General features: G+C 42.5%; 1 protein-coding gene across 1 annotated transcript in view; it reads left to right on the forward strand.

Annotated features, from left to right (window-relative positions):
• The first annotated feature begins 366 nt into the window (after nt 1-366).
• LOC147102466 (carboxypeptidase D-like) overlaps nt 367-12,482 on the forward strand; it is a 78,882-nt gene continuing 66,766 nt past the window's right edge. The window contains exons 1-2 of the mRNA XM_085964942.1: nt 367-1,062; nt 7,289-7,546. Coding sequence (XP_085821068.1) covers nt 444-1,062; nt 7,289-7,546 — 877 coding nt within the window. The 5' untranslated portion in view covers nt 367-443. The remainder of the gene's footprint in view (nt 1,063-7,288; nt 7,547-12,482) is intronic.

Raw genomic sequence — 12,482 nt, forward strand, 5'->3', positions numbered from 1 at the left:
CTGACTGAGAGGCGAGTGTGCCGCCCACTGAGCCACAGCTGACACTAGGACCAGTTGTGCAAGGAGCAACTGTCACTGGCTGATGAATGAACGCACCCAAAGTCCGCACACAGCTCGGATCCGCCTCAAGCCCCTTTTGCGCGCAGCTCGGAGACTCATGCTTTTTGCATTGATATTGAGAGTGACGCGATGACGTCACTCCGAGACGTGCTGATGCAACCTAACTTGACGTCGAACGACGGGAATCCCGCCTACGCTTTTTTTTTTGAGTCGCGCTTTGATCGAATGAACAGCGGCGGCTGGAGGAAAGCGGCGATTGGATTGGTCAGTCGGGCTGTCAATCAGCGCTGTTGGCGGGAGGGGGGGGGAACCAGCGAGTTGGGTTGAACGCGGGTCAGTGGTGTGCGAGCGAGACTTTTCAGCCTCACACACACAGAAAAAAGATGGCGAGCGGCCGCCGGTTGTTTGACGGGGCGGCTTGGGGTCGGTGCCTGGGCTCTCTGAGCGCTTTCATTTTGTTTTCCGTGGCGTGGCCGGGAGCCGGAGCGGCCCAGGAGAGCGGCATCGACACCTCCCGCTACTACAACTACCAGAACATGAGCGAGCTGCTGAGGGGTTTGGCCGCGGCTCACAGCTCGCGGGCCCGGCTCTTCAGCATCGGCCAAAGCGTCCAGAAGCGCTCGCTGTGGGTCATGGAGATCTCAACCACGCCGGGCCTGGCCAGCCCGGGCAAACCCAAGTTCAAGTACGTTGGCAACATGCACGGCGACGAGACGGTGTCCCGCCAGGTGCTGATCTACCTGATCCAGTACCTGCTGCAGAATTACGGCCGCGACCAGCGGGTCGAGCGGCTGGTCAACGCCACCGACATCTACATCCTGCCCAGCATGAACCCCGACGGCTTCGAGAAGTCGGTGGAGGGCGACTGCAGCGGCGCGCACAGCGGCCGCAACAACGCCAGAAACAAAGATCTCAACAGGAGTTTCTCCGATCAGTTTGAGCCGGTGGATGTGGACGAGGCAGATGTGCCTGAAGTGGTGGCGGTGGAGAAGTGGATTAAAGGTAACTGCCGGGGTAAAACTTCCCCCACCCCATTATATGCATTTATATTTATCTATCAGGATGTCACTTTTTTTGTGTGAGAAGTCACACAACACCAGGTTATAGTCCAACAGCTTTATTTGAAATCACAACCTTTCGGAGCGCTGCTCCTTCGTCAGATGTATGCATCTCTTCACTTCACCTGACGAAGGAGCAGCGCTCCGAAAGCTTGTGATTTCAAATAAAGCTGTTGGACTATAACCTGGTGTTGTGTGACTTCTCACAATTGTCCACCCCAGTCTAACACCGGCATCTCCACATCATGACTTTTTTTTTGGGGGGTGGGGGGGAGGTCTGTCGATCTCTTGCTTTTGCTGACGACATAGCCATCCTCAGCGACCCCTATGCCGGAATGACCAGAAATCTTAAAATCGTACACAGTCTGTGAAAACATGGGGCTTAATATCAATGCCAAAAAGACAGTATAAGTAAGGCAAAGACCTTCCCGTACAACCACAGCAACAACTTGTATTCATACAGTGCCTTTAATAATGTAGTAAAACGTCCCACAGGAGCAACATTTGACACCGAGTCACAAAAGGAGATAGATATCTTGAATGATGCACACAAGCAGATTGGATTTCCCTGAATGGGACAAACATCCGACTTGGTTACACTTTTTTGTTTTGACATTTAAATAGCAGTAATTTGTCACACTTGTAGGCTCCCATATCCTGCCGTACACTGGTGGCATAACTGCGCAATTTTATAGCCATGCAGTGCTAATTAGGCAGAAAAGGGTCATAAGGTACACTGCACAGCCTGTGTCAAAGGCTCTTGGCAGCACTTTACAACGCAGCTTGCCCAAGTTCTTGCAATGCCTCACTGACTCTTGAATCATCTTATTGCAACTAATCAGTAACAACACGGTGGTGATTTTCTGTGTTTATCTAGATTTTGGATGGGTCTGAATAGTAAATGGGTCATCACATTCCACTTGTGTTGACGACAGCCTCCTGTTTAAAATCCTGTTAATCCTCAAATTAACATCACCAGCGACAATAGTGTGACCTGTGAATAATGGCTATCGGAAGAGCTCTAGAAACTTGATGTTCCCCTGCAGGCACATGTTGGCTCGTTTTATAGCCACGTCGAGTAATATGATAAAGGAATGTTGGGTGTCAGGAACTGAATAAAAATCTTGCCCTAGTCATGATATTACCCTTTAACATGCGCATTTTGAGCCCATGCTAACTGTGTGCCATCTGTTGTGAACAGCAAATAGATTTTTCCAAAACCCCAGATGTTGACTGACTTTTGTGACCCAGTTAAGCAGATCATTCATAATTTGTTTTTGAGTGAATCCATGGAATTTAATAGCACATCAATTGTATACATAAAGAAAGGAGTTTGAGTTCTCCCCCCCCCCCCCCCCCCCCCCCCCCCATGCTGCAAAGTGAATTGCCATTTTTATTTTCAGTTGTGCTTCAACCTTTTTACTCTCTTCTCCTTCTCCCCTCTTTCTCTCCCCCCCCCCCACCACCACCATATCACTCCAGGCACAGAAAGGTTGAGGAAAGAGATGTTTTTTCAGAACCTTTTGAAGTTGACGAAGGAGGTAGTAAAGTTAAATGGCTTTTGGAGAGAATGGTGGAGGGCAGGGCATAGGGACTGAAAGATCTGTCTCTGGTGCAGCAGAGGAAATCCAGAGTCGGAAGAATGGAAAATGTGGACGGGAATGTAGGATTGGAAAAGATTGTTTATATATGGTGGCGTAAGTCCTTGAAGAATTTTGAAGTCAATTCTCTGTGGCACAGGGAGTCAGTAGAGCTTGACCAGGATGTAGGCATGCATGTACAGGAGAGGGTACGGGCCACTGAGTTCTGGATGGTTTGAACATTGTGTAAAGGCTGGCATCGATCACTTGAGCAGTCAATTCTTGAGATGAACACATGGATTAAAGTTCAGCAGCAATTGGGGAGAGAGTGGAGTATATTCAAGAGGTACGAGTGTGTGCCTGGGAATGGACTGGATGAAGAGTAACCCAATCCAGACCGTTTAGTGCGTCCTGTCTGAAATTGCATATTACAGCTGTCTGTATGCCCAAAGTCTTGTAAAATCTTCTTCTTAGGCGGCCCCTCGGAACTGAGGATGACTTGCTTCCACACTAAAAATGAGTTCTCAGGTGACTGAGGTGTCCAATGCGGGACCTACAGTCTCTTTCACAGGTGGGGCAGACGGTGGTTGAAGGGGCAAGTGGGTGGGGTGCTTGGGTTGACATGCGCTCCTTCTGCTGTTTGCGCTTGCTCCCAGCGAAGAGACTTGAGGTGTTCGCTGCTTTCCTGGATGCTTCTCTTGTGAAATATGGAAATCTTGGAAGTAAATTATGGAAATATTCTAAATACAAGTGTAGTCAAGCAAAAAACTATATAACTTTATCAACTACATTATTCAGCTATGTACTATGCAGATTATAGAAGAGGTAACAAAACTGAAACCATATTTGAAGTAGTGGGAGGGGAGTGTGCCGATACTTATTTCTGAAGAGAAGGCACTTACTGCCCATGAAGTTGCTCCCTGCAAAGAAAAAAAACTGGCACAATATTCCTGTTCACTGTGGATATGCAAGTGTCTGATTCATTACGGATCAGCCTGACTATTTATCTTGCAATGGTTTAGCTGTTCAAAGGAAAGCGGTACAAGACAGGCAAAGCTCCACTTGTGCAGTTAAGCAACCATGGTCAACATGAGGTAAGAGGCAGTATCAAGCTAACAGAAAAGACTTGAGCAACTGCAAGGGCAAGCAGAAATCCACTAGGAACAAAGGGATACAAAGAAAGTAATGAGTATAAAAAGGAAGTATGAAAAAAAAACTTGCAAGTGATATCAAGGCTAACGGCAAAATGCTTAATAAATATATTGAGAAAGAGTTGTACGGCAGAATGTGGGCCAATTTAAGACAGATGGAAGTGATACTATAATCAGTACAAAGGAAATGGCAGACTACTTTGATGTCCATTTTCAGAGTAGAGGAACAAGGGAACCAAAAAATAAGTCAAGGGGAGGAACTTACTGGAATTAATATAAGTAAGAATATGCTAAACGTCAAAAAATAATGGGACTTAAGATACATTAATCTCCAGGACCTGATGGTTTGCACCCTAGGGTATTAAAAGAAAGAGGTAGGGAAATTGCATATCTGTTGGTCGTAATTTTCTAAAGTGCTCTAGATTTGGGAATTGTGCCTTTTGGATTGGAAAATTGCAAATGTCACTCCATCATTTAAGAAAGGAGGGAAGGAGTAACCAGGAAACTGGAAACCTATCAATTATGGGGAAATTACTGGAATCAGTCATAGACAGTGTGACTGAATGGTGGACAGGAAAGTGTCTATGGATATTGTTTATATGGACTTCCAGAAGGCTTTTGATAAGATTCTGCACATGGGGTTATTAGCAAAAATGAGAACGCACAGAATTGGAGGTAACCTTGTGACATGGGTTGGTAATTGCTTGGGAGGTAGGAGACAGAGTAGAGTAGGTGTTCTAGCCAATAATTACACCTCAGTCAACACCACTAACGCAGATTATCTGATCATTATCACATTGCTGTTTGTGGGAGCTTGCTGTGTGCAAATTGGCTGCCACGTTTCCTACATTACAACAGTGACTACACTTCAAAAGTAATTCATTGACTGTAAAGGGCTTTGGGACATCTGGTGGTCGTGAAAGGCACTATATAAATGCAAGTCTTTTTAGAGATAAAGGGGATGTAATCTGGTGGGATTGGACACGTGGTGGTTCCCAGTGACCTGTACTAGGACCTCCGCTTTCCACCACACATATTAATGACTTGGATGAAGAAACAGAGAGTTATATATCCCAGTTTTCAGGTGACACTAAGTTGTTTAGATGGGAGCAGGAAGTTACAAAGGGACATAGACAGATTAAGTGTGGGCAGAACAAGACTGATGGGGCTAGAATTGCTGCTAGGTGCGCAATTTGCCCAAAATAGGCCAAAGCAGTGCAAAAGATCGAAGAATTTCAAGCGTAAATTACATCCAGCACAAATCAAGTTTCCGCGATCTTTTGCGCTAATTTTAAAAACATTGCGCTGGAAGCGGGTCCTGCCCACAAAACTTGTCACGCTCCAGATCAAATTAATCACCGTGGCGAGTTTCCACTAATTGCACCCATTGTGGGGCCTTTGAGGGGGCTCTTAAAATTTGCATTTGGCACCTTTTTAAGCGCTTTTAAATATTTTTTAAAAATTGACTAAAACTGACTACTGTACACCAATGAAACTAGTAACTAGCTCTGTATAGTTTTTTAAAGTCATTTTCAGTCATTTAAAATCATGTTACTCACAGATGGTGGACTAGACACTCTGATTAAAAATGCTTATTTTTTGTGAGCAACCTATTTTCAGCTGTATTAGTAAAGCTGCACCAGGTTACCACTCTTAAATGTATCGAGTATTTTTTAATGCAAAAAAAAATTACATTCTATTGTGCTGGTTTGTAAATATTTTACGTTTGGCAATATGCAAATGAATTTGAATGGAAACTTGAGCGAAAACTCGCGTAATTTTGAGCACAATTTGCACCCGGATTGCCGCTTGCACCCAAAAATGGAAACTCTACCCCATTGGAGTTTAATGTGGGGGAATGCGAGATCATCCAATTTGGATCCAAGAAAGACAAATCGGAATAATTTCCTATTGGCGAGAGACGGGGAACTGTGGAGGAGCAAAGGGTGGCCAGGTACACACATCACTAAAAGCTACTGCGCAGGTACAAAAAGTGATCAAAAAGGCTAATGGAATGTAGGCCTTTATCTAAAGCGGGCTAGAAGACAAAGGGGAGGAAGTTCTGCTTCAGTTGCGCAGCCTTGGTCAGACCCCACCTGGAGTGCTGCGTTTAGTTTTAGGCATCACACCTTGGGAAGGATATATAGGCCTTGGAAGAGGTACGGCAGAAGTGCACCAGGGCTTAAAGGGCTAAATTATGGAAACCGGTTACATAAACTTGGTTTGTATTCCCTTGAGTTTAGAAGGTTAAGGGGTGATCTAAATGAGGGGTTTAAAATGATGATAAGGATCAGATAGGGTGGATACAGAGAAGCTATTTCCTCTGGTGGAGGAATCCAGAACAAGGAACCACAATCTTAAAATTAGAGCTGGACTGTCCAAGAGTGAAATCAGGAAGGGTTGTGAAAATCTGCAATTCTTTCCAAAAAAAAAAAAAAAAAAAAAAAAAATGCCATGGATGCTGGGTCAATTGAAGTTTTCAAGATTGAGATTGACCGATTTTTATTAGGTAAGGGTATCCAGGGATATGGATCAAAGGTGGGTAAATTTGGTTACGGTCCAGATCTAATTGAATGGTGGAACAGGCTCGAGGGGCTGAATGACCTACTCCTGTTCTTGTGTAAACGCAGCTAAGCCATTCAGACCCAGAAGGTCTTGGGTTCGAGCCTTGGTCTCTGAGATAGCAACTCTTAGATGGGCTAGCAGTAAGGATGCTGCAATTGGTTAAGTGAGGAAAAATTGACTGGACTTCCCGCCTCTGATTGCTATCCAGTGTTCCTGGCTGGAACCGCAGCAATGTTGATGTTGGCTGAGTACATTTTGTCTTCTGTATGGGGTACAGTCAGTTTGCTTCATTTTTGTTATGCTAGCGCATTAGTGGTTTTGTCAGCTTCTGTTCCTGCTATCTGGTATCTTTCATTTTGAGGCCGACTTCAAAGACTAGCTAATAAATGATAATGCATCTATCGTTTGTGATTAAACCAGGAGGATTTATCTTGGGAATGTTGTGGATATGGCAGACAGCAGTTTTCACTTACTTGGATAATATACACAAAGTAATGAGTTTCCAGCTTGCTTATTTCCCAATCTGCGTGCCTTGGTCCCTGGCTGAGCGAGCAGTGCGATGCAGATTCCCAGTCTTTGAATATGTTACTCAGGAGCTTCTAGTGTGAAATTATGACTGAGGCGGAACATTGCCAATTTCTCAATTTTCCTCTCTCGCTTATCCTTCACACCAGCAACACACTATCTGGTTGCGGGGGGTGAGGTTATCCAGCTGCAAAGGTCAGACAAAGTTGGGCATGAAATTTTGATCTCCCCAGCGTGTGATGCAATTGACTTAATTTCTTACTGGAGTACACAAATCTAATTGCTTTATAATGTTTTTAAAATATATTTTTGCATTGTTTAATTTTGTAATTTTTTTATATTCCTGTAGAAAACAAGTTTGTGGTTTCCGGGAATCTCCATGGTGGGTCTGTTGTTGCCAGTTATCCTTATGACGATTCTATAACTCACAAGTCGGCAGGGTACTACAGTAAGTCCCCTGATGATGAGGTGTTTAAATACCTGGCAAAGAGCTACGCCTCCAAGCACCCATTGATGAAAACTGGCGTGCCACATTGCCCCGACGACTCTCCTGAGGAAATCTTTAAGGATGGGATCACAAATGGAGCCAAGTGGTATGATGTATTTGGTGAGTTCAATATTCAACAGAAAGATTAATTTTCTTTGAACTACAAATGTACTCTATTGCTCTAATGTGATTCATGTGAACTTTTAATTGTATAAAAAGAACAGCCTTCTAAAAGAAGTGGCAATTCACTCCAATACTGATGCATTCAGTTGCAAAATGCTCACTGATTATTACTGGACAGACTTGCCGTAATCATCGTAGTTGCTATTCCTGCAGTGCTCTTTTCCTATTCACTTACCACTATGGAGTTCACTGGCTATTGGCATCTATCGTGCCGAGAGCGTTGGCAGGATATTCCATTGAGGGGTGGGGGAGGCTATTAAAACCAGGCCCAATCTTGCACACATGCAAACAACTGCCCATAGGTTTCACTGGATAGGAATGAGACCCTTGGTGGTTTTCCTGCCCGTAGCCCAATGGCACTGAGACCAATTATCACGATTTCCATGGGGTGGGGGGGAAGGTCAGCTAATTCCACACATATTTGGAATCGAACCTGGGGCTTTAGGACTTGGTCCTATTTTGACTTCACCAACTCCACCATTGGGAAAGCTTAACTTCTCACTTTGTAAGCACAGACATCCAGGTGTGAACAAAATACCACCTAGTCTACATTTTTTAACTACGGTAACTCTCTTTGTTCAGTTGGTAAACTGTCATGCCCGTTTGGAACTTTGTTTCACAAATGCAGGGCAGTAGGAAATTAACACGGTCGAAAATGATGCGCAGATGAAAGAATCAGCTAGAATAGGCTGGACAAGAGCCAGAACCAGTTGCTTGCAGACTCTCAAATAACTGGATTATCGGTTGAATATAGCATAGGAATTTTTCGAGGCTGACTGAAGTTAACTTTGTGGGTGTGAATAACACACACCTGCCCTCTGCCATGTGTGAGCGCATTCTATACCTGAGAAATGAGCCTGGCAATTGTTAGAAGCAGGCGGCGGGGCACTCTGTGCGGACACTGGCAGTTCCAGCCCGTGCCTCCTTGCTAATTAGTGGAATTACTGGGTATGCATATTTGATATTGGTGGAATAAGAAGAGATAGCCCCTTAATTAATGGCTTGAAACTAATAGATGAAATAATAAGACACTTTCAGTATTATTTTAAGTAGATACAATTTGAGCATTTTTGCACATTTGAGTCCTAGGATTTTGAAGCGAGGATAGCTATCTGGTACAAAGTTTAAGGACCAGTATAATGGAAAAATTAAATATTAAAAAACACATTAGCATTAAAGGGGCATAATTTCACTGATTATCAGATTGGTATGATTCAAAAGTATATTTTAAGATCTGAAATATGAATTTAGCATAGTGCAGTTGTCTCCAGCATGGAGAAGTTCCTGCCGTACTCGAGTATTAGACTGTCATGCGATTTATACTGTTTCTAGCCATTCTTTTCACAATTCAGAAGTACCAGGAAACAGTTGAGTTTTAGAAAATTTTCACTTAAACTTTGCAATGTGTCACAATGAGGTTATTGTACATTGTGTGTGTTTTTTTTGATGCAAATCTTTTTGATGCAAATCTCTTAGGAAATTTGTTCAAGCTAATTTATTTAATTACTATGAATCCAAAACAATTGCGTGAGAAGACCTGCACTTTTTCTGCAATCGCGTTGCCAAATGATTACAGGAATATTTTGTTTTTAAAATACAGCAGATTAGGAACGGGATTGGATTAGCCACTGGCCTTTCAACTGGGTTCAAACCTGGTTCAAATCCAGCCCAGACTGATGATGAAAGTCTGCTGTAAGAATCCTATGTGGACTGAGTTTAATCTAGTTCCTGGTGGGCATGGTTCATTCAAGTTGATAGCAAAGCAACAGTTTGCGAGTGTAGTAATGGCCTTTGTATCAATGGAGGAGGAAGAGAGGAATCGCTGGGTGTCAAGTGGGAGCTGACCACATGCTTCCAGATATCATTGTCAAAGGGTGGTTTGTAAATGGTGAAGGAGGGACCAAGGATGGACTCCTGTGGTACATCAGAGGTGACCATGCAAGCAGAAGGGGAGAATGCGTTGCAGGCACTGGAATGCTTGCATTGCGACAGGTATCAACAGGACCAGGAGAGAGCACCCATTAATAGAATACTTGCTGATCTCCCTTTATCTTGGGCCATGGTTTGTAAAGTGTAGCAAGGCTGCATTCTGTTCTGGGGAGCAAAGCACAGCAAGACTGGAAAGCCAGAGAGCTAAGTAGAATTTTACTTGAGAAGTATGGGCTTAATTATTCAATACAAAAGCAAAATACTGCGGATGCTGGAAATCTGAAATAAAAGCAGAAAATGCTGGAAATACTCAGCCGGTCAGGCAGCGTCTGTGGAGAGAGAAACAGAGTTAACGTTTCAGGTTGATCGATGACAGTTCTGACAAACGGTCATTGACCTGAAACGTTTGTTTCTCTCTCCACAGATGCTGCCTGACCGATTGAGTATTTCCAGCATTTTCTGTTAATTATTTAATAGCGGGGAGCTCTGATGGCAGCTGTTTTGAGAGAATTTTTTTCTTTTGGATAAAAAAAAATGACCAATTACGTCAGATCAGCAGGCAGAATCTGAGAAAAAGTATTTTTGGTTGTCCAATCAGAAAATCAGGCTGGTGAACTGTGTGACCATTACAGTATTGCCCTTGAATCACATTGGATAAACAAAGCAAATATATAAACACAAAGTTACCTACAAGCTTCCCACACTCATGCATCACTGGTCAAACTGCCTTGTGTGATGCAATCAATAATGTATTGCAATTTGTCTGCCAATATGGCATACCTTAATTGACTGTTTAATTATGAACAGAGAAAAGTAAAAGGTAAACAATGAAAATGTATATATTTATGCTGTATTTTAAATTGATGCACCCCAATTAATGCTTAGACGTGGTTTCATTACTTGTACCCGTCGTAGTGCTGTTGAAGAGGAATAAATAAAAGAATATTTGATTTTTGTGGGATTGTTCTGTTGAGCTTCTACTGTGATTGTACTTTACAGTAACTCCGCCTAGGTGAAACACCTCCATATACAATACACTGATGTATGTTGGCTTAGTTATTCAGTGTAATAAGAAAATGTAATTTTATGTCGGGTTTCACAAAGTTACAATATCTGTTGCAAGATTAAAATATTGTCTGCTTCGGTGAGGTGCACAGTATGCCTCGAGGGAAGGAAACACTATGAAGGAAGACAGCATTAATTACATATACATTTTTCTAAACCTCATTGGCATTTTTGAAATGTTCTGCATCTCCTGAATACTCAGCAGATAAATAAATCACTGTTACTGAGACATAGCCCAGGAAGGCGCTAGGTTACATTCCCGATTGCTATTATATTCGTTCTCAGGCAGGCATTGGCACTACACTTGGTTTCAGCATCCCTTGCCTTGGAGGGTGGATGATTAGAGTTTCTCCATCTAATAGCTATCTAGTGACCCTTGCGAGAAAATACACATATATAGACATCCGTTAGACAATCAAACTTGGTTTTGCTGCCCCACTGTAAATATTTCAGTTAGTGCCCAAGTGCTCTAACATGGAAAGGAAAAAAACTATATCTGACCGTGAGCTGTGCCTAGCAGATTTGTGAGATGCTTAAACTTCCTTTTTAAAAGTCCAGTAATCATTTGTAATCTAAGATGGAACTTTTATATACTTCCTTCATGGGTCTGACTTACAGAATTGTTGTACATCTTGTTACGGGGTTTGCCTTCTACAGTTTTTTGCTCTAGGGAAAAAGTAACCAAAGGGTAGGAAATATACCCTTGTGAATCATTGGAATATTGGTGATTAAAATATACAAGTGATGTAAAAAGTCAAGGTGATTTCAGCAGCATTTCTGATATTCCTTTACAATCCTGGGGACTGAAAGAAAGTCATGCTATAATATCGTTGCTATTAAACCCATTCCAACCTATAGCCTAAGCTTTATCTTTCAAGCCTTTTAAACTTTTTTATAATGTTTTTTGAGTATGAATTCATCTCTATCCACCCTAAACCACTGTTCTTAGTCCAGAACAACAATGGCTACAGTTCAAAGCAATTCGTAGCTGTAAAGTGCTTTGGAATGCCTGAGGGTGTCACAGGTGCTATACAAATGCATCTTTAACAGGAATTTATCAAGCTGTACATCTTTACCCCTCCCATCAGTCTTCCTGCCAGTAACTGAAAGTGATTGTATTAAAAAAAAATGCATTCTCATTCTCTAATACTTTTAAAATGAATAGTTAGCACTGGATTTCTGAAAGCTAATCCTTAAACTATGCTTGAATTTACCCTGTTCAGAATCTGAGAACAAACATTGTCACGGTTAAGTGGGTCCATTGTTGCCAAAGATAAAAGACTTATTTTTTTTAGGCGAGTTGAACCAGTTTTATTTGCACACATTTGCAGGATATCCTGTTTAAATATGGTGAGTGTTCTATGCTTAGTCATGAGCTATGATATTTAGCTGTTCTTTTGCAAGGGTTCCTGGAGCAACACAAAAGTCCCCGGGAAATTTTGGTGTGGCATAAGCCGTAGATGCACCATTACTATGGCGCAAGTTTTCAGCAAATTCCGGCTCTCTAAACTTTTGAGTGATGACTGTAGAATATACTCTATTTTCTTTTTTTTTAATTCTGTGTAATTCTGACAATTTGACATGTTCAAAGCATTCTACAAGACTGGAATTTAGAGTACATCACTAATAAATTGTATTCGTACATTTTTCTGCCCCACATTCATGATGGAGCTCAAGGTGACGTTACAATGTAGAGCTGCTATGGTTACGTGTTTTAGTTTCCTTTTTAGGTTGAATGGAAATCTGTAACCTGGCCAGGAGTTACATGGTATTCCACTGCACTGCACTACACTGCTTTAAACCCCGGTGTCACACAACCTCTGTCACAGCTTTGTCTTGTTTAGTCAGCCAAACCCGTGACCTCTACCACCTTGAGGAC

The sequence above is a fragment of the Somniosus microcephalus genome, chromosome 22 (genome assembly GCF_052327205.1).
Source record: "Somniosus microcephalus isolate GS21.2 chromosome 22, FLI_Smic_1.0, whole genome shotgun sequence".
In the NCBI taxonomy this organism is placed as follows: domain Eukaryota; kingdom Metazoa; phylum Chordata; class Chondrichthyes; order Squaliformes; family Somniosidae; genus Somniosus; species Somniosus microcephalus.